Source organism: Heloderma suspectum, chromosome 16 (assembly GCF_057233095.1).
Source record: "Heloderma suspectum isolate Gila_16-S chromosome 16, 16-S_ref, whole genome shotgun sequence".
NCBI lineage: Eukaryota > Metazoa > Chordata > Lepidosauria > Squamata > Helodermatidae > Heloderma > Heloderma suspectum.
In genome coordinates this window covers 5416732-5439847 of record NC_139473.1, presented here as the reverse complement: position 1 = coordinate 5439847, position 23116 = coordinate 5416732, and the positions used below count along the sequence as shown (strand labels likewise).

Genomic DNA, 23116 nt, shown 5'->3' with positions numbered 1-23116 from the left:
ATTGTAAAGTGTATTATTCTTATTCTTATTTTGCTCAACACTGTTCCTATCAAAAGCATGACTGTTGCGGGCCTGGAAAAGGGTTTCCTGCCACTAATGCTGTACCGGCCGGGAATAGTTAAATGATTAGTTATTACTTCACTGGATTAATCATCGGATCACAATAACAGTGCTGGGAATTAGGCATCTTCAAAAAATGAAAAGGATGTTAAAATAAAGACCAGTTCACAAGCTCGCATTTACAATGCATAAAAGCTTTATTTCCTAGCAATAGTTTAGCTGCCCCTGGTAAAGTGGGACCAAAACTAGCTGAAAAATAACATGAAAAAGAGGGGGGTGGGGGACAGAAGCTAATCACATGTAAACTTATTTCATGCAATGTCATTTCTAAATCTATTTCCTGTTGAGGTGAGAAAGGAGCCTTTGGTAGGGAGGAGGACATGAGTTTGGTTATTGGGGAGGGAGGCTGCTAAAAGCGTGGAGGGTATCTCTTGGTACACTCATCTTTTGACTAATGGGTCAGGGTCCCCCAACTGAGTTATCAGTCAACCTAAGCAGGGAACACCAGAAACATGACCACCATTTTTTGGATTGAATCATAATAATGATATCCTGACTCAGTACAGGTATTAACTTAGTAATGCTAGGATGATTGTGTTATCACCAATTACTGCTGTTGTGAATGTCCATTAAGCCTTACACAGAATTGTTGTAGACGGTACTTTTTGCACGGCCCTGGCGTTTCATCTCACTGTTAACATTTTTTTTCTATATCCACATATGATATATGTACACGCGTGTACGTGTGTGCGTAAAGAAATACACACGCTGATGATGAAGTGGACACTAGTCCTTGAAAGCTTATGCCATAATACATTTCTTAGCCTTTAAGATGGCAAAATGCTCTGGGAAGTATCCAATACTGTCTGTACGGTGGCGGGACCTACTATTCTAGGTGCAGTAAATGCTGCACTGGAGCTGATGGGAGTTTTAGTCCAAAACATCTGGAGGGCAACAGTTGGGGAAAGCTGATGTAATCAAGCAATCAAGCAATCAAGCAATCTGTTGTATTCCCATGGGTGAGGTCTGAACAGATCCTGAGAAACCGAATGTATATGTGTGGCAAAATGTATATTGCCTCCCCATGTGTGTGAATCTAAAATTAACAAGGCAACCCCATGGCTACTCCCCCAAAAAGAGTTCTTATCCCTTACATCCAGAGACACACATCATCATGTCAAAGAAAATGGCATCGTGGGTGTAATGTCCAGATAATTTGTCCACAGTGCAAAGACCACACCCCAAATAAAGTTGTAAGAAGAGTAGGGCAGCCTTATCAAGGGCTCCTCAAGAAGATCAGTAACAGCAGGCAAACTGGAACATATGAAGGTGCTTTATACCAGGTCAAACCATGGGTCAATCCAGCATGGTTTACTCCAACCAGCACTGGCTCTTCAGAGTCCTGGGCAGGGAAGGGCTGTTCCCATTACCTGTTACCTGATCCTTCTAACTGAAGATGCCAAAGGTTGAACCTGGGACCTCCTACATGCAAAGCAGGTGCTCTACTAATGAGCTATGGCCCCAGCTTGCCTGGAAGACAACTTTGCCCAACGATGACTCATTTTTCCTTGCAAGCTGAAGCTGCAGGGGAGTTTGGGGGGGGCATGCTGGGGCACATGGTTCATTCTGAGCAAAGCCCAGAAGGCCAAGCCAGCTCCCCTACCCTGTGAACTGGCTGCGCACCCTTAAACATACCCCAGAACCCTCTGCTAGGTACAGAGATCCCACAGCAGGCAAGCCAAGGCTTCAACCCAGGGCCCTCTGCACAAAAAGTCATGTGCGCCCTGCAGACGTCCAGATTTTCAGCTGCCATTTTAAAACTGCATTTCTGACTTCCCGTCTGTCTTATGTGGCCTCGAGCTATCACCTGCACCGGGTGCAAATATGCCTGCTGATCCAAGGCAAGCCTGTTCCTGTGAGCACAGATTGGGAAGCTAAGACAACAGCTGGCAAACGTTTTATCCACATATTTAACATACTGAACCCAACTTCATGAATAGGGCATGTCACTTTATTAAAAAAAGAAAAAAAATCATGATAAAAACAACAATTTCTACTAATTACTATTAATAATAGCTGATCCAGCACACTCAAAAACATCTCCTGGCTTTACCCACAAATATCTGAACTGCTTAACTCTAAGACGGGGCAATGTGAAGCAATATCCTGACTTGTGGCACACCATAATCTGTTTTATGGGATTGCATTTTAGGATGACTGCATGTGCTGCATCCCTTATGGCCCAATCCTATGCGTGTCTACTGCAGAAGCAAGTCCTACTGATTTCAGTGGGGCTTACTCCCAAGTAAGTGTGTGTAGGATTGCAGCCTCATTGGGTAAAATCCAATGTGAGCTCTACTTAGAGTAAACCCATTAAAATGGATAGAACTTAAGCTAGTTATGACTAACTGGACTCCCATTCATTTCAATGGGTTTACTTTAAGTAGGGGCTTATGTGGGATTTTAGCCATTCGCCTTGACTTTGCTCTGGTGCTCAAGAGCACAGTTCCAGCATGCTGGTTATAAAGCCCAACACAAGTTGGAACCAGGCAATTTGAAAGACTGCATTCTCTTTTAGGAGCCTGCCTGGGTCCTTCTCTCCGTCAGAGGCGCATTTAGCAGAAATGCAACTGAGGGCCTTCTCGGTGGCTGCTCCCCGACCCCGGAACTCCATGCCCAGGGAGGCTAGGTTGGCTCCCTCTCTGCTGTACTTCCACTGGCAGGCAAATACATTTTTATTCAGGCTGCCTTTGGTTGTTAAGTGGTCTTATTGGTGAAATTCCGTTTTTAACTGGTGGGTGCTCTTTGTCTCTTACTCCCTTTAACTGATGTGTTTTTAACGTGATTTTAACCCATGTGTTTTTAATGTAGTGTGTTTTAATTGTGCAACATTTTATCTGTATCATATTACTGTGTGCTCTATTCTTAGGGGAAAGGCGGGATATAAACCAATTAAGAAAATAAATAAAAATAAGAGCCTGGCCCAGAAATGGTGCCATCTGTTCTGGGACATAGGAAACTCCTGTGTAATTTCTTGTCTCTTTTTCACCTCCCTCCCTTGTCGGCCACCTTTGAGAACCCATATTCCATGGCACCATTCCCCAACCTGGTGCCCTCCAGAGTCTTTGGACTACGATTCCCATGTTGTGGGTCAGACCTTGGTCCAACAAAGAGAAAGCATCCACACAGGGTCATTGTACATCAGGGATGGAGAACTGGCGGCCTTCCAGGTGTGGTTGGACTGCAACTGCCATAACCACTGGCTATGCTGGCTGAGACTGATGGGAGTTGCAGACCAACAACCTTGGGAGGGCTGCACGGCCCCAATCCCTGTTGTACACGATGAGCAGAAATCAAGGGGCAAAGTTTTTCTTGGATCGTAGAGGTGGGAAGTGGCATGTTGGAGCAACATCACCACAAAGAAAAAAAGGTCCCTGCACACAGAAGACTAGGATGCCAGGGAGAAGATACCTAGAGGGCTGTCACAGAGAGGAGGGAAAAGATTTGTTCTCTGCTGCCCCAGAAGGCACAGAACTAGATCTAATGGGCCCCAGTTACAGGAAGGCAAATTCTGGTTGCACATTAGGAGAAACATCTTGAAGGTAAGAGCAGTTCGACAACAGAGCCAATGAACAGGGATGCAGAACCTTTTTCAGCCCAAGAGCCAAATTCCATTTGGGAACAGTTCTTGGGGGCTGCATCCCAGTGGTGGGTGCGGCTGAAGGCAAAAGGGGGAAAGCCAAATATACCAGCACATTTTAGCTTAAAGCCCTTACTGCCAGTACCTAAGCCTCAGGAGACGCATTTCAACCTTTTCGAATGGAGAGAAAACTTCACAAAAGCAAGGAAACCTCCCAAGTGGTGGAGGGAGATAATGTGAGGCCAGGAGAAGGAGGTGGGGACATCAGAGAAATCTCAGAGGGTCAAATTTGGCCCCCAAGTGAGCTGGATTTGATCTCCAAGCCTGAGCTGCTACACCCCTGCACTAAATGGTGCTGTAGGTTTTTTGCTCAACACATAGCTCAACAAAGGAAATATCCATGATTTACACTCTTGGTATTTTCTCAAATGGGGGGGAAACGTTTTGTCTCGAGGATACTTCTCAGGATTGGAATGTCTGGAAATAATTGCTTCTGGAAGTATGTTGACTAGAGGGGTGGGTGGGCTCTCCTTCACTGGGGGTCTTCAAACGGAGGATGGACAAGCCATCTGTTGGGGAAGCTCTAGCTGTTGGATTTCATGCATTGAGAGCACATTGGACTAAATGACCTACTAATACCCCCTTCCAATTTATGATTCTATTTCAGCCTATTTCAGGCATTTATTTTCATGGACATTTGTGGACAAGCAACCTCCCCACAAAGTGGCACAGGATGGGAAAAGCACAACCACTCAATCATCCCGATCTTATAAACTAGCCCTTATGTTACAACAAGGAATATATCAATGGGAAATCACCCCAGAAATGTCGACTCCCGAACCACAAAGAAGACAGTGTAATAAAAGTGGATTTAAAATTTGTCATTGTGTGTGTGTTTTTTCTCCTTTCCTTCCCTTTCTGGAACCAAAGACGGATGCAAGAATAGAAAGGGGGAGAAATACGGAAAAGGTGCTGGAAGATTATTTCAGCTGCACACACTGGGGATTTCACAGAAGCAATGGAGACAGACAAAGACAGCTGATGGGGTTGTGTGTTACACTAAAGGAGAACAAAGAAGTGACGGATGAGGCAGGAGGAATGAAACTCTATAAGAAACAAGGAATGGAGCAGCAGAAGTTGGTTGGGAGTGGAGGGGACGCAGCAGCAGAATGCACACTTCGGATGCCAGGTTTGATCCCCGGCAGTCCAGTTAAAGGGATCAGGTAACAGATGATGGGAGGAGACCTCTACGGTTGGAGACCCACACTGCAGACAATATTGGGTTAGATGAACAGAGAGCCCGAATGCCCAATGTGGCTAAGGCAGAGGTGCAGAAACTCAGCCCCTGCGGGGGGCCAAATGAATGAACTTGGGAGATTTCCATAATTCTTCGAACTTGGTATCCCTATCGATCCTGGGAGAGCGAGCCCGCTTTGAAAAGGTTTCAAAATCTCCCCAAGGTGAGGGGAGATCACTGGAGCATCCACATTCCTCCACACCAGCCCACACCGCCGGCTTATGATTTCTCGGGGAGGATGGAGAGAAAAGTAATATCATTAAGAACGAGACCAAAGTGGAAGAGTTGTCTGCATGTTCCAAGGACTTAAAAAAAGGGGGGGGGGAGAAATACACATGGAAATTAAAATGAAGACATCCCATAGTGCATTTGGGGAGGATTTACAAGCCACTCAAATCAGTGTAACAAAGGAAACCTAACACCACCCACTGATTTTCTATTTTGTTTTTTCCCTTCTTTCTTTAATACTGGCCAACAGGTGTGCGAGAGAGTTAACGGAACATGACTGGCTCAGGAACACTGTGTTCTCTTGCAATAGCCAAAGAAGTCCAGGAAGGAGGGGCAGGGGGGAAAAAAGGTTTACACACTCATTACTCAGCACTTCTGCCGACAACCGTCTCGCCTGTTAACTCATCACTTGCCTGTTTCACTTGGGAAAACAAACAGATGCCAGGCTCAAAATGTGACTCATCAAAAAAAGAAAACCCCACCGCAACAACTACAGGGGGTTTATTCCTTGCACATCCTAAAATGGCCCCTTGAAGGAGCGAAGAGTTGACTGGGATCCTGCGCTTAAAAGAGACAGCATGGAAAATCTAAACCCTGTGCTTAGATCACGGAAAGGCCCGTGCATTTAAATGGACCTACCTCCTTCACAGTATGGCATTCGTAAAACTGGATTGCATTTTTAAAAAATGAAATACTAGTTATGAGTATTAATATTAACATCCAGCTTTTCTCCAAAAAGCTCATAAGAACATAAGGGTGTTGGGTGCCGAGACTGGCCTTGTTTTAAGCTGGTCACTCTCGACTCTTTCCATCACTGATATGAGGGAAAAGACCAACATACTTTACAAGATTGTCATCTGGATTATCGACAGAATATATGTGAAATGCTTCTATTTTCAAAACCTTTATATCAGGGGTGCAGAACCTCTTCCAACCTGAGGGCCAAATCTCATTTCAGAGAAGCTCTTGGAGGCCGAATTCCAGTGGTGGGCGAGGCTAAAGGGCGGGGCCCAAAAATAACAGCATACTTTAGCTTCAAGCTTTTCCTGCCTGTAGCTGAACCTCAGGAGAGGCATTTCAATCTTTTAGAATGGGGAAGAAGTGGCACAAAAGCTGGGAAACTACCAAAAGATTGGTGGCTGAGGGAAAGGGGGCATGGCCTGCTTCAGTGCCTGAGGTATGGCACCCCTGCTTTATGAAATGCAGAGTGTTATTAAGCAAGACTGCCCAGCCATCTCCTGGAAATCCATGTCAGTCGTGTGCTTAGTTTCCTTTTAACCAGGCAACTTCTGCCACCCCCTGCAAGCCTCATTCCTCCAGAGAAGCCACCAGTTTTAATATTAGCTCCCGCATACCTCAGTTTTAGGATGGCCACGGGCCTTGAGACCGAGAGGGGGCCGGGTTCGGGAGCTAAGGGGTGGGGACTCTTGAGGTCAAGGGGTGGGGCCTGGAAGGACATGGATGGAGCCTATTGGTGCCCAGTGAGGGCAGAGGGCGGAGCACTGGAACATAGGAAGTGGCCTTGTACTGAGTAAGACCACTGGAAGGGCTGCAGCTCAGTGGTACAGCACATGCTTGGCATGCAGAAACGTGGAAAACAGGGCCACTCCAGGAAAGCTGCGCATCTCTCAGAGCAGGAGTACAGAACCTCAGGCATGGTTCTGCAAATCTCTTGGGGTCCCAATCCAGCCATCCGGGTTTCCCCAGAAAGCCATGTCCCCTTTCCCTGGCTATACCTCCTTTTCCCCAACCACCAACTGTTCAGTGGTTTCACGACCTTCGTAGAGTTTCCCACCACACTCTAAAAGGCTGAAATGCTTCTCCTAAGGTGTCAGGGTGGAAACTGAGTTGATAGAACCCCAGAGCAGTTCTGATTCTGAGGAGGATCAGCAATCCGTGGGAGAGGAGCCAGCTCATCCCTCACAGGCACAGCAGCTGGCAGAGATTCCTCCTGCCAGCATTCCTGAGATAGTGACCCGGGCAGTGAGAGAGTGAGGGAGGGGGGCTTGCTAGACGCTCGACGCAGACGCAGGGAGCAACGAGCGATGGAGGGCGCAGAAAGGAGGCGTAAAGCCCGTTTGGCACACAAGCAACGGCTGTGTCCCGTGGACCCAAGGGAAAGAGGGAGGATCTCTCCCTAGCCCATAAGTTCAGGGACTTCAAGTGATTCTCCTTCAAACGGGGACCAACTGCCTACCCGGAGCATAGGCTACTCCGCTGTTCATTGCTTAGTCGCTGGTGATAGCATCTGAAAGAGTCATTAAGTTCTAAAAAGATTAAAGCCTTAAAAAGAATCCTTTCATCTGTGTCTTGAGTTGGCTATTGGAGTGTACTGAAAGAGGCCACTAGGGCGCTCCTGACATAAGGCTTCGTTACGGGCTGGAAGCACTTTAAGATACAATATACAAGTATTTTTGGTATTTTGGCCCACCCCCTTTGCCTCTGGCTCCACCCAGCCCTGGCATGCTCCCCCGAGCACTTCTCCAAAATGTCTAGCCCTCTGGCTGAAAGAGGTTCAACACCCTCGTTTTAGAGGCAAGTTGGTTTCAAACAGGGGAAGAAGCAAGAATGAGGCAAGCTGATCTCATACAGAGCTTTGCCCCAAGGGGTGAAAGAGTTAAGGCAGACCCACCCATGCATGCATTAGCAAAATGAATGCTTCAAGGTCCTGGAATGTACGACATGCAGTCCTGTCTCCCGGTGGCCACCCATTGAGGCAATACAGGCTGGATGCAGAGAACAATTAATAAAAGAAGGGAAACTGATGGAGGAGGAGGAGGAGGAGGAGGAGGAGGAGGACAGGAAAGGGGTGATGGGAAAACTCCAAGGGGCAGCCGACGCTTGGCATTTAGAATTGGACCCAAATCAATGCCTTCTGAGTGGTGGTGGGGTGGGAAGGGGGGGGGGTTCTTCTGTCTCAAACATGGCACCCTCCCATCAACTTGCCCACTCCCTCCTTTGTGAAACCAACCCAAACACTATTTTAAGCCTGCCTCTTTGCTGGCTTGCGATGAAGAAGTCACAGCAACAAGATCACCCTGTCTGGCAACCAAAAGGAGCCTTTTTATAAATCAAGTGCGGAGAGAATTCAGGAGCCAACTGGAGCAGATCTGCATGCTGACCAAGAAACAGAAGCTTGGCGACGGGAGGAATTACGTACAGCAAGAGAAATGCCCAGCAGAGAAGGGGAAAAAAAAAGGTCAAGCTGGGATCCAAAGAATCGTGTAACTAGTTCCGTGTGTCCAACAGGGCTTGGAACTGTGTTTTGCTGAGTAGTGTGGACACAGAAAGATGCACAGTAGATCAGCTTTTCCTGATCTGGTGCCTCCCAGAAGTATTGGACTACAACTTTCAGCATCCCCCAGCCATGGCTGGCATGGGGATGCTGTGAGTTGTAGTCCAAAACATCTGAAGGGAACCAGTTTGGGGAACGTGGCAGTAAATCCTTTTGGAAATTTGGGGGAGTTTCCGTAGGATAGGAGCCTAGCTGCTTGGAGGTTTTAAATATTATGTGGTATAAAAACATTATTAATAAATAATAATAAATAAATAAATAAATGAACTCTCCAAAAGGAAAAAGGAATTGAAAGTGCCACTGAGCATACACAAAAGCCTTTGAGGGCTCTTTGAGAAGCTCTTTGAATCCTGGTCTTGGAGGAATATAGTGCCTTCTTGGGACATCTTAAAACACTGATGGAAAAAAGAACATTTTAAGACTTAGCTTTCTTCCCATTCCAACAATTCTCACTTGTCATCCTTCCCTTCTGTTTCAGAATCTCTGTTTTTTTTCTCTTGATTTCCAAATACCACCTTACCGGACATACATGCAAAGATCAAAAGAATCAACTATCTGAACAGCACTGTCCCTTCTGGATAACAAATGTCTCTTCCTACTGGCTTCTTTTTAAATACTTACAACTGGCTTCCTTCCCTCAGACAGGAGGTTTTCCTTTACTTTTTTTTTTGATCTGGTTCGCATGTAACAAACCATGGTTTGTTGAATCATGGATTGTTGTTACATGCAAACCTGGAACTGTGGGTTAATTATGGATTGTTAACCACGAACAACCCATGAAGATAACCCATGGTTTATTGTTGGGTTGTGAACTGTGGGTTGTTTAACCCATAGCTTGTCATTACATGCGAACACAGAATCGTGGATTGTTTCGTCAGGCTACAGAGGCAGTGGACAAGAGTAGTAAAAAAAACAAACCAGCCTCTTTATGCCAGTACTGCAGTTGTGCAAAGGCATTTGGGATACAGAGAGGGAGGGAGGCAGCGGACGAAGGAGGAGGGTAACAAACAACCCAGCGACTAAGAAAACAAACTGGTTTGTTTTATCGTCTGCCAGACAAACCTTGGGTAGGGCAACAAATCATGGTTTAAATAAACCATGGGTTAGCACTGAGAGCCAGTGTGCTGTAGTAGCTAGAGTGTTGGACTGGGAGTCGGGAGATCTGGGTTCTAGTCCCCACTTGGCCATGGAAGCTCACTGGGTGACTTTGGGCTAATCACAGACTCTCAGCCCAACCTCACAGGGTTGTTGTTGTGAGGATAAAATGGAGAGGAGGAGGATTATGTACTCCACCTTGGGATTCTTAATGTGGAAAAAAGGCAGGATATAAATGTAATAAATAAATAAAAACAAATAAACCATTCTATTGTCTTTTAGAATTTTGCAGGTGTAGCAATCCCTTCCCTTCTGAATTCTGGAAAACTGGAAACTTCCTAGCAGATTTGTAATCAGCAGCATCAAACTACATGTTATATGAAACAAATAAAAAACAATCCATCACCAACACCAGATAGGCTGCTCAACAAGATCAGTCTCAGATGGCTTTCTCTCTGTCCCATCAGCCAGGACAGCTAGCCTGGTGAGGACCTTCTCTGTGGTGGCCCCCACTCTGTGGAACTCCCTCCTTAGGGAACTCCGCCATGCCCCTTCTTTAATGAGCTTCCGCCATGCATTAAAAACATGGTTATTCAGGCAGGCATTTGGGGTGGGCTAGGGTAATTTTAGAAATGTGATGTTTTTAATGTTGAATTTTATTGTATAAACTGTTTTTATTGTTGTACATCGCCCAGAGTGGCTGGGTGACCGGCCAGATGGGAGATTAATAAATTTAATAAATAAAAATAAATAAAAATCACAAAGCACCACCACAAACTATGTTAAATTGTGGACATCGAAAAAATTATCCCAGGTTAATCTGCACTGAAAATTCATGCATAGCAGGCCGGCCTGCACAGAGATGGGTGCTTGGCCTGCCAAGTTGTTGATTTTAATCTGCTGTTAAAATAAATAAATAAATGCCATGCCATGCCAATCACATGTAAATCGTGGTTTGGCTGTGGCAAAGCATGCACGCTTCCTCCTCCACTTGCGTGTGCTAAACCACAACTGGAAGTAGTGTCTTCAGATTCTGGGTTGGAGGTGAAGCTCACGCCTTGCCAATTCTGCCAGAAAGTTGGGAGGGAGGGAGGAAGGGAAGGAGGGAGGGAGGAGGGAGTGTGCTGATGGCCACTCCGTGGTTTAACATTTGCTATGGTTCAGCCTGACCAGGTCAACCAGGGAGACCTCATCCAAGGAGCTGAAACCCTAGCACAGTGTGCAATTCTGAAGAGCCCACTGAGCTATTCACTCTCAAAGACATCTTGCCTCCGGGCCCTGACAACTCCCACACCCTGCCTTGATCCTCGATTTCCCACCCATGCCCTTCATCCCCATAGCCCAGGAGATGAGAAGGTGGAAGGCCTCGTGGGAGATCCAGAGACAACAGAGGAGGGTGCGCCTAGTTTCTGGGAGGCTTCCCCATCAGAGGCCTACTCAGGAGAAGGTAGAAACCAGAGAGGGACCATGTGTACCTTACAAGTCTGCAGATAACAGGTCTAATTGGTCTCTTCGAGACCTCTGCAGAGATTTACAGCTCCCTACAGGTCTCCTTCAGGCAGTTCTCGTACTCGTAAAACTTTGTCTCAGCTCCAGTTTCCAAGCCTGTTTCAGTTCCTGTGGTTGACCTGTCTCCCTTGGCTTTAGTGCCCTTCCATCATCAGCACACCCTTGCTGCAGATCCTGCTTCTGTACAGGCAACCCCCTGGGCTCCTGCTTGAGCCCTGCTCGTGTGGACCCTGGGGACTAGGAAAGGACCTCGGACAGCGCTGCATGTGAATTGCCCCGTATGATGTTTGGTGGAAATCTGTTGAACAACAGCCTGATACAGAGGCAGGGCTGTTTGTCACTGACCATTTAGAGAGGGTGTTTCAGACCACATGCAGTTACTCTCCAGTAGCAGCAACCTGAACAAATCCTTGAGAAAAAACACACAGGCTTTTGGGGCCATTCCCAGGTCCAACAGTAGGCCCTTCTCTTGTTGTGAAACTCCTCCCCAGCCTGTAATGGCACCCGCCGTTTCCAAATTCCCCCCAGTACTAAATGTTGATGATCTACAAATATGTGGTTTCATTTTGCTAGCTTGGATAGAAGATTGTTTATATCAGGCGTATCAGCATATACAAGTCACAGCAGAAGCAGCTATTAATATAAATCCAATTTTAAAAAACAAGTTGAACAATTTATTTTAGTAAATTCATAAACCTTCCAGAAGTTGGTAAAGACCTGCCTTTTTTATGAAGGCTTTTGGTTTGTAATCTGCGGTTTGTAATCTGTCTCCGGTTTTTGAAGCTTTAAAATATTTTGCTTGATGCTCCGTTTTTAATTCTCTGCTGCTTTTTTTGTTTTAAGTGGTAAAAGGATACTTTTAATTGTCAATTTATGGGTTTGGGGGTTTTTTTGTTACTCGCTGCCTTGAACTCTTAGGAGGAAAGAAAGGATAGATAATGTTTAAAATAAAATAAAAAGACGATTGAACCAGAAACCTAATGCCGCTTCAGCTTACAAAACGGGTTTGGACTTACACCTGCTAATGGGCAACCGTTAAATCTTCACGACCGTTCACCTACTGCACTTCAAATTCTTAAAAGGGAAGGCAATAGGTAGGGTGTGTCTCAAGTACTTTGTACTCTCTGTTACAGGAAACAAACCACACACAAAAAGAGAGAAGAGAAACTCCACTTTGAAAAGGTGGAAAATGAACAGGTTCCCACAAAAGCTCGGAGAAATGCTTCGAGAGATTTCTCCATGGTGGCCACATTCTCCAGAGTTCATGGTAGTTTAACTCCTTACAGAACACATTCAAGCTCATTTCACTCTCCTGGGCAGGAAGTCGTCCCCTTGGAGCCCATGACGCAACGTTAACCCCAAAGAGATACAAGTTTAAGTTGGATCTCTCTCTCTGTCTCTCTCTCTCACACACACACACACACACACTCACTCACACGCTTTCTCTCTCTCATATACACACACACCCTCCCCACTCTGGAGTCCACGTTGACAAATTCTCTAACAAGTCCTGTGGTTACAGGGAAGCTGGTTTCATTCTGAGTCATCCCTGTTCAAACAATTTACTGGAAATGGGGAGGAGGGGGAATTTTCAGAGAAATCATGTGATGGCCAGACAAACCACAACCAGCAGAAGGTTCAGAAGAGTCAAAGAAAGAAGGAGAAGGAGAAGAAAAAAGACCCCAAACCCCCTCAAACTCTGGGCCCTAGCAACGACTGACACTTGATCATTCCTAGCCAGCCTTTGCTCAATTTTTCCGAACTTTTGGCTGCCTTGACCCCCTTGTATCTCTTTAAAGGAAGAGTCGAGAGGGAATTGGGAAGAGAGTAAACAAAACAGCAGGCCGCCGATAGTAACACGGGGCAACTGCCCAATATTTTTATTTATTTTTTGGCCAGGGCGCCGGACAGCACGTGAGCAGAGCTGGAACGCTGAATGCGTAAGTCGTGAGCCCTGGAGAGGACGAGACGCTTTAGGGTGGCTCCTCCTGCTACACTTTGCTGCCTTGAGGTGATCCCTGCTAGCTGCTGCTGCTTCTTTTTTAACCAGGGCATTATCTGCAAAGGCTTCTTCAAGTAAATGAATGATTTAACGCACGTGGCTGGCTGGCTGCCTAAGAGACCTGTGAAGCGCAGCCGGATGCCAGCATCTTCATGTTTGCATCTCCCCAAGGCTGCTGGGCTGGTCCAACGTTCCTTGGAGGTGGCAAAGTACTAACCTTAGTGAAAGGATGGGCAATGTGTGGTCCTCCAGATGGGTTTGGCCTACAACTCCCATCATCCTTCATCATATTGGCCAGGGCTGATGGGAGTTGTAGGCCACCAACGTCTGGACAGCCACAAGTTGCCCATTCCTGCCTTGAGAAGATTTGTGGTAAAATCTAATGCAAATCCTACTTTGACTAGACCCATTGCAATGAATGGGACTACTCAAAGTAGGACTGCTGTTGGATTTTACCCTTGGAGCCCAGAGGACACAACTCTGCATAAAATGTGCACATGCTCATTTATATGTAGATGTGCAAATTTAGAAATAATTGCGAGGGTTTTTTTTAATTTAACCGAATTTTTTTTAATTTAACCGAAGGCAAAGCCAGCCAATTGATCCAAATAATCTCAGATACATTCTTCAGTCGATGTGTAGCCACTTCAGATCGTCTCAAATCAGTAGTTTCTCTTCAACTTTTTCCTAAACTTAACAGCCATGCAGGGGGTTGCAGCTTGTGGAGAAGTGGGGATCAAGCTTTCTCTTGCCTTGCTGTAATCCCCCTCGAAAGTGGCCTCCTGTATGGCAATTAAGCTAGAAAAAACACCTCTTCCATTAGCACCAATGGATATTCAGGGCTCTGGGAAATAGATGACCTTCCTCAGCCTCTCCTAGCGCTGCCCCATAATGCCTTGTTCCTCTCCCACTTCCTTCCTCTCCACCGCTACAGTTCCTACAAAGGAACTTCTAAAAATCAAAGGCAGGGATGAAATGTTCACATTTTGCTGTGACTTGGGCAAAAAAGGACATTGGCCTAATTGAATCCCATCGTAAAAAAAAAGATTGTCTTGCAAACACTGAATTCTGGGTGAGCAATCTAAACCAGTGTGGGTAGACTTTTAAAGGCTTGCAGAATCTACTTTGTTTTTCACTAGAACTGTGAAGCACACCAGCCGGAGCCAGGTGCGAAACAGCAGTTTGGGAAGGTGGACCTAGGACTGCAGAAGAAGGTTGCCTCTGAGCAAATGCTCAGCCCAGGAATTTGTTTTCAGTCCCAGAACTAGATCTCACACAAATGCTTTCACACACATAGTTACTCCGCCACCCCCCAAATCGTTCTTGATTTCAGAGGTTTAATTTGGAAGGGGCTGGGGGGGAAAGGCTGTTTGTGGTTGCTATTGGTAAATCATTAGGAGTCAGAAACCCTTGCTGCAAATCACCCAGAGATCGCCCAAGAGATCTAGATGCCCACCCTGAGCTAGACAAGGAAATTAAATTACCTCCCACTCACCTCAGCCTTTCCTCTTTAATCACCATCACCATCACCACCACCACCACCTCCTCCTCCTCCTCCTCCATTCCCCAACGTCTTTGTGCCATAGTTCCATTTCCTAACTTCGGGGTGGGTGGGGTTGGGGGGTTAGATTGTAAGACTGCATGCATGGCTTGTTTTTATGTAAAGTGCTCCATTTTTAACAGTAGTAATAGTAATGCTAGTAGTAAAAGCAGTAATACCACTATTAGCAATAATAGTAATAGTAGCAACAGTAGTTGTAGTAAAAGTAGTAGCAAGAGCAGCAGTAGTAATGCTAGTAGTACTACCACTACTAGCAATAATAGTAGTAATAGTAACAATAGTAACAGTGGGTGTAGTAAAAGTAGTAGCAATAGCAGCAGCAGTAATGCTAGTAGTACTACCACTACTAGCAATAATAGTAATAATAGAAACTGTAGTAACAATAGTTGTAGTAAAAGTAGTAGCAATAGCAGCAGTAGTAATGCTAGTAGTACTACCACTAATAGCGACAATAGTAGTAATAGTAACAGTAGTAACAGTGGGTGTAGTAAAAGTAGTAGCAATAGCAGCAGCAGTAATGCTAGTAGTACTACCACTGCTAGCAATAATAGTAGTAATAGTAACAGTAGTAACAGTGGGTGTAGTAAAAGCAGTAATGCTAATGGTAGTACCAGTACTAGCAATAATAGTAATAATAGAAACTGTAGTAACAGTAGTGTAGTAAAAGTAGTAGCAATAGCAGCAGCAGTAATGCTAGGAGTACTACCACTAATAGCAATAATAGAAACTGTAGTAACAGTAGTGTAGTAAAAGTAGTAGCAATAGCAGCAGCAGTAATGCTAGTAGTACTACCACTAATAGTAATAATAGAAACAGTAGTAACAGGAGTTGTAGTAAAAGTAGTGGCAATAGCAGCAGTAGCAATGCTAGTAGTAATGCTAGTACGACTACTACTACTACTAGCAATAATAATAATATAGCAATAACAATAATAACAACAACAGTAGTAAAGGTAGTAATAGGTAGCATTAACCCTATCCTAAGTGTAACAGGCTGATCTCCAGTAGGGCAACTGCCTGAAGCAGGCAAACAGACACTGCTGGCTGCAAGATTTTGCTCTCAGGGTGCCCTTACCTGGGCAGCCTCTGCGTGTTCCAGCATCTCCTCAAACTCCTGATACTCCTCATCGTCAGGCTCTGCTCCGGAGAGACGGGCAGCTCTGGCCATGAAGTATGGAGGCAGCTCCCCAATGGCTGTACCGGCACCCTAGATGGGGAGGGAAAAAGCACAACCACAAAGAAGAAAATCAGCATTTTCTAGGCGCACCCCGGCCCCCCCCTTCGGAATCTTACTTTTTTGTTAGTAACGGCTCCAGATGAGTTTAAATATCCAACTATTTGTTTCACTACCTTCTTCGATCAGCAGGATGTGCTAAAACTACCCAACCGTACCACTGCTTGATTTCCATGAGGAAGTTAAGCATAAGTTTGAGACTGCAATCCTAAACACACTTCAAAGAAAGAAAGTCCAATTGAACGGGAAAAAACATGCTTAGGATCATACTGCACGTCTCTCCCACTGAATCAACAGGAGCAGAAATGTGTCACTTTGATGGGATCATGCCTAGACTTCTAATAATTCTATTTTTAATTTACTGCAAAGGTTGTAACGTAGGTAGCAGCCCAGACCTTTGAAAAAGTAAGATATAAATAAAGCAGGTAACATGCATTTACCATATTTACGCCCTGCCCTTTCTCTACCGAGCTCGGTGTGGGGGCATGGAGCCATTAGCCCATTTTACTCCTACAACAAGCCCATAAATTAACCTGGAAGGTGGCACCTTGCACAATACCATCAAGAAAGCTTTGCTGGATTGCAACCTTAGATCTTCCTATGAAGGTGGCAGCTATATTGCTTCTCCAGCATAGTTAGAGATAGACTAAATGCCTCCAAACATGAAGGTTGCATTAAGCTATCAGGCTGAATACGCACAGACAGATCCATCTTCTACGAATTTGTCTAAAGTCCTTTGAAAACAATCTTGGCGAGCTGTGGGGGGGTATGACTGTGATGGGGAGGGTGGCATATGGGAACAGAAGGCTTAAGCCTTCCCTCCTTGTACACCAGCATTCCCCATGAGTGTGTGTGTGTGTGTGTGCGCGCACACACATGTGTAACAGAAAAAATGTAATACAGACAAATGCAACATTCTATATTTAGGAAAAAAGAAACCAAATGAACAGGTATAAGATGGCGGGTGGTGGCGGCGGATACCTGGCTTGACAAAGAAATGTGTGAAAAAAGATCCTGGAGCTGTAGTCGGTCACAAGCTGAATATGAGTCAGCAGCATGATGTGGCAGCAAAAAAGGCAAATACAATCTGAGGTTGCATCAAGAGAAGTTGTAGTCTCAAAATCTCAGGAAGGGATTTAAGAAGGTTTTGGATAAATTGCAACCTGTTCAAAGAAGGGCAACAAAGACGGTCATGGGGCTAGAAACCAAGTTCTACTGGATATGTTTAGCCTTGAGAAGACTGAGGGGGGTATGAGAGCACTTTTCAAGTACCTAAAGGGTTGTCACACAGAATGAGGGCTGCAACCTGTTCTCTATCATCCAAGACTGAAGGACACGAAATAACAGGCTTAAGTTGCAGGAAGGCAGATTTGGCTGGAACACCAGGAAAAACTTCCTCACGGTCAGACCATGGAACCAACTGCCCAGGGAGGTGGGGGGCTCTCCTTGCTGGAGGTATCCAAGCAGGGGCTGGGCAGCCATCGGTCAGGATGCTTTAAACTAGATTCCTGCACGGGGGGGGGGGGGGCGCCTAAATGGCCGCTTCCGATTCTAGGATATTATACATGCACGCATACAAGGAGGACGCTGCCCCCGGCCATATTCACTGCCAACCTGAGCCCTGCCCGCTGGCATTTGACCCCCAACCACCTGCTGCTGCATGCAGCCCTCCATGCCAAAAAGGTTGCTCACCCCTGTCCCACATCAACCCACCCTCCCCCTGGAAAACAAGCTCCACACAAAATTTATTAACTTTGGTTTAAGCGAGGTTAGCAAGTCCCAGCATTCGCTCGATCAGCAGAGAGATCGGTGACATCAGGAGCAGTGAGAAATCACCGCAGCTGAGCTCAAGCCGCGTTCCCGCTGCAAGGGAGATGTGGGGGTTTGTTCCCTCGGGACAAAGAACCCAGGATTGTTTCTCCCAGGTGGACGAAAGCACACCTCTCGGGCGTTTACACCCACAGAGCGAGCTACAGTGGCCATCTGGCTAATCGAAGGTTAACGGAATAGGAAGTTTGGATCGGATTCAAGCGGTGACTTAAAAACGCAGGAAAGGTACAGTGGACAACAATCAGACAGCTGGCGGGAGGAGGGACGCCCGCCGGCCGCCGGCAGATGTCTTTGCTCGGAGCCGCTGCCGAGTGACAAATTGCTTTTATCGAGCCCCCTTTTCAAGCAGCTCTACAACTGTTTGGTTTTCTTTGTTCGCCTGCCGCAGGCAGCTGCCAGGATGAACTGCAGCTGCCTTGTGAACTTGAGCAAAATCATCAGGTTGGTTTTAAACCTTAAATTTAATTTTTCAAAAAGAAACGTTTGGCTAATTGTCGAAGCCTGTGTCGTGTTAAGGAAGACAAACACATAAACATACGCCACACGCAACACCCCATGTAGTTCGCATTCCCATTATTATCCAGATGTGGATAATCTGCATCGAGGAAGGGAGTCATGTGTACAGCTGTCCCGCATTCAAATGTGTCCCTGGAACTGGCTTGAAAAGTGGGTGTTTGAGCTGGGTTTAGAAACAAGACATGCCAAGGGCTGGTTCCACATTCACTAGCTGAGGATTCTGTGTTTTGGGACTACAACTTCCACCAACCCTGACCATTGGCTAGGGCAGATGGGAGTTGTAATCCAAAACATGCTGGGGGCACCAGGTTGGGGAAGGTTGCTCTAAGGTATATGGGAACGTACAGCTGCCTAACCAATGGAGAGCAATGACCCCACAAGTAGGACAGGAGTCAAAATTCAGATTGCAAAGAGTTTGATTTAGCTACTAAGAAGATGAAATACGATGGTGACACTATGAACTTCCCAGATCCATCCTGCAATATAGATCCCCTGTTCATTCCTCCATCTCATGAATTATTTTTACTTGCATGCTGGGACGTGTACTCCAAGACGTCTGGAGGGCACCAAGTTGAGGAAGGCGGCAGAAGGGGTTTACGGGGAGGGGGAAGCAGGGAAGGACAGGTGGACACCCATCAAAAACATGCCCACCTTATGTGATCTGTGTGTGAGTGAGCGCTCTGGACTCATAGCATCCTGTCTCCATTCATGTGAAGGGGGACAGGTAGCCCAAACTGGTTGTGTGCTTAGATCGGCCCTCCCTACCTGGTGCCCTCCAGATGTGTCAGAATTAAGCGAGTTGCAGTCAGTGCAGCAGCTACGGCTGGACCTTGGGGTGGATATCCAGGGCCCCCAACAGCCCTGGGGACCCCCCCCAAAAAAATGGCCACCCAGAGAGCAGCAGGTGATGGTGACAGCAGCAAACAGGTGCTACGTCAGCACCCGGGACCACCAAGCCTGATGCTGTTTGCTGCAGCAGCAATTTTACTTCCTATTTTTAAATCGTATTAGAGTTAGGGGGCAGCCACCTGGGCACATACCTAGTTACAGACATTCATTTTATTATTATTTTTACTGGTTAAACACATTATCCCTTCCGACCACAAAATGACACTTACTCCCAAGTAAGCAGCATACCAGTAGCAAACTCTGTTTTATTCCTCGAGTTGCGACAGGGCTGTGAATTTAGTGACTTTGAAATGCAAAACTGCACACGCTCAGAGTAAAATGCAAAACTGCACGTGCCACCTGGCGCCCATACTGTCATCTTTTCGGAGTGCCCTCTATTCCCAGGCATTTAATGGCATATGATGGGGCAGTTACGCCAGAGGTCTTGAACAGGTCTGTTATTGAAATTGTTTACTGAAATAGTTTTTAGCTATTTAAATGGTTTTAAACTGTGCATGTTAAAATCTTTTAGACTAGGTTTTATTATAATGCTGTATTGTGGAACGTTGTATAATGTTGATAATTTTGCAGTTTTTTTGTTTGTTTTGTTTTGTGAGTTGTTGTGAACTGCCCAGAGAGCTTCAGCTGTTAGGCAGTTCAGAAATGGAATAAATAATAATAATCTGATATAAATCTAGCTTTTCTTTTTCCTGAATCGGGGCTCCCCAAGAGTTTTAGGTCGCTTCTTTGCTCTAACATATCAGCAATGTAGAAGAGGTTGTGAAGCACGGAATGGCAGGGAGAGGAGAAATGAAATGTTACCTGTGTGCTTCACAACTGAAGAAATCATAGAATCATAGAATAGTAGGGTTGGAAAGGGCCTACAAGGCCACAGAGTCTAACCCCCTGGCTCAATGCAGGAATATGCATGGCCATCTAAAATGGGCCCCCAATTAAACCACCCTCTCCTACCTAGCCACAGCACTGGTTGCAGTCTATCCATCTAGAGGTCACCAGGCTCAGGAAAGCTGGCTTAGATCACATTAGCTCATTCATGCATCTGAAAGCTGCCCTCTTGTTTCTGCACCCACTGGGGCAGTGTATGAACCAGCCTCAATGTTATTGGGATTTCTAAACAGATCCCACACAAGAAGTTCTTGGGGGTAGAGTAGAGGTTTCAAGTTGTGTCCCTGATTTGCAAGAATAAAAGAGAGCAATGAAGGAACAAAAAAAACAGCACCTGTCCAAAAGTCACCGCTATCACCTCAGGCAGAGCTTGACAGATATGGCCACAGAACCCACAAATGAGGGGCAGATGCACCGCAGGAAGGTCTCCTTTAGGAGGAAGTGGCTCCCGCTGAGTCAAAGCAAGCCAGCCAGGCTACACACCACTGGAGATGACCAAACTTAGAAGTGAAAAAGAACATCCTGCCAGGTACCACCCACCAGTTTTACACAGGAGAAAAAATTTCCCCCGAATAGGTCTCATCGGTTCGAAGCTGAAAACGGGTGGAAGCACGTCCACCGAGAAGCCAGTGAAGACTCTGGTTCAGAGGACAACCCTGGTTTATTTACTGTGCAGCATTTCATAGCCCTCCTTTCAGTCCCCGACATGGCTTACCATAAAGTCCTAAAAAGACATTTAGAATCGTTACAAAAATGCTCAGCCAGTAGCAGCGTAAAAAGCAAACTAACACAGGACAAGGAACTGAATCCACATCTATATCTATGAAAGGTAGAAAGACTAACAGAACATTTTAAATAAATATATATATATAAAGAGAGAGAGAGAGAGAGAGAGAGAGAGAGAGAGAGAGAAAGAGAGAAATGTTTCAGCTTCCGCCACCTTTAGTAACTTCAAATATATTTTTTAAAATAATCTGTTGTAGTCTTTCTATCTTTCTTATATATTTTACCTTAAGACTGACTGCATCCGTAGTGAATCCAGAACCTCCTCGTTACTTTGCTGTTGTGCCTTTAGACCTGCCTCCATCATCCATCATCCAATCTATCTAGACCGACCAACCGACCAGAAATCATTTTCCCCAAAGGCTTTCATAAATACCCACATTTTCATGGCTTAACAAAAGGCAAGCAGCATTTTTTAATAATTTTTATTTATTTATAATTACATCCATATCTTGCTTTTTTCTCTTTCAAGGAGCCCAAGGTGATTTACATAGTCTTTCCCCTCTCCATGCTATCCTCACAACCACCCTGTGAGATAGGTTAGGCTGAGAGTCAGTGACAGACCCAAAGTCACCCAGTGAGCTTCATTCCATGGCCAGGTTTGGATTAAAACCTGCTCTCCTGAGTCCCAGTACACCACTACATCACACTGCCTCTTGTTGAGCCAGGTGTGCCTCCCTTGGGAAATTGTGGGGCCACGACTAAAAAGGCCCTATCCATCTGCCACACCTATAAAGACAACAGAAACAAGGAGAAGGGCCTCAGACATTTAGCTATGTGCAGGGGCAAGCACATATGGGACGAGGCAATCCTTCAGATATCCTACTCCCTGATGGTCTGTGACTTTAAAACAGGGGTGCCAAATGGCAGGACCCCGGACCAAATCCAGCCCCCCAGGTTCCCCAAATGGCCACGCCCCCTTTCCCCACCTGCCAATCACTGGGTCTTCCCTGGCTTTTGTGCAGTTCCCCACCCCCCTTCTAGAAGGTTGATGTCAAGGGCTCTTTGGAGGGCTCTCTCAGTCTAATCCAGTAGCCAAGTCCAGATGCAGACAAAGGGATTCTTTTCAAAGCTTTATTTTTCTTTTATAACTTACAACTCTACAGGTAGCAACTAGATCTGAGCAGCAGCATCCCTATGCCCTAAGTTAGAACAGTTGGTCCCCGTTTGAAAGGCAGACTAATGTACTGGCAGACCCCTGAATATAAGGACTAGGGAGAATCCCTCCCCTTTTCCCTTGGATCCTCTGGGCGCAACCGTTCTTTGAGCGCCAACCGGGCGCTACGCCTCCTTTCCGCGCTCTCCATTTGGCGCCGCTCTCTGCGTCTGCGCCGCGCATCCAACCAGTCTGCTATCGGTGCTGGGTCACTCCCTGGACTGCTTTCTAATCTAGGAATGTTGGTGGGAGGAATCTCTGTCAGCTGCGGGCCCTGGAAAAAAGGGGCGCGCTCCTCTCCCAGGAGCGACTGCTCTTCCTCCGAATCAGAACTACTCTGGGATTCTGTGGGCTCAGTGTCCACCCTGACATCTGAAATGCCTCTCCTAAGGCTTAGCCACCGGCAGAAAGAGCTTTAAGTGAAAACAGGCTGGTGTTTTTTGCATTTTGGCTCTAACTCTTTTGCCTTTAGCCCACCCACCACTGGAATGCAGCCTCCAGAAGCTTCTCTCATATGGAATTTGGCCCTTGGCTGAAAGAGTTCAACACTCCAGATTTAACATAGATAAAGACAGCTTCCTGTGTACCTAAGTCAGTGACCAATGCAGATCAGGCCGAATAATGATCGGAATTATACACTCTGGGCAGCGACCACCAGGTGGAAAAGTCCGGGTGCTCAGCACAGATGCACACGCTAATGGTACTGAACAAAAACGCCTTCGTCTCCGCCTTAATTTAATCCTTCTCTTAGGGCAGAGCTGGACAGCACAGTTGATACAGGGTTACTGCCAAAAACAGCAGCCCCGCACCATGTCCTCCCTCATCTTCCTGAAACGTCGATCCACGTCAAGACATCACATTATATCGTGGGTCCCCCACCCCGCAGAATGGGTGGAAGAACTGCCTGAGGAAGTGCACCTAGGGGGAAAGGCGGAAGTAGCCCCGTATTGAGGGTAACTTCTAATTCCACCCTCAGAGGGAACGCAAGGAGTTTAAGCAGGGTTAATGTGCCCAGAGCTGTCATCTTCCAGTTTTGTTGCTGATGATTCAAACAAGCGGGAGCTATTTTCTTTTCCCCCTCCAAGCCATTAATTTGGAACAAGTTAACTTCTCGCAG

At 46.1% G+C, this 23116-nt stretch overlaps 1 protein-coding gene across 4 annotated transcripts in view; it reads right to left on the bottom strand.

Moving 5' to 3' along the window:
- VMP1 (vacuole membrane protein 1) overlaps positions 1–23116 on the bottom strand; it is a 126478-nt gene that overhangs the window by 54998 nt on the left and 48364 nt on the right. For all 4 annotated transcript variants that reach the window (XR_014786193.1, XM_084823358.1, XM_084823359.1 and 1 more), the window contains exon 7: positions 15762–15893. Coding sequence is in view for 3 of the 4 variants with exons in the window: in XM_084823358.1 (XP_084679484.1) it covers positions 15762–15893 (132 nt within the window). In the remaining variant the exon portion in view is untranslated. The remainder of the gene's footprint in view (positions 1–15761; positions 15894–23116) is intronic.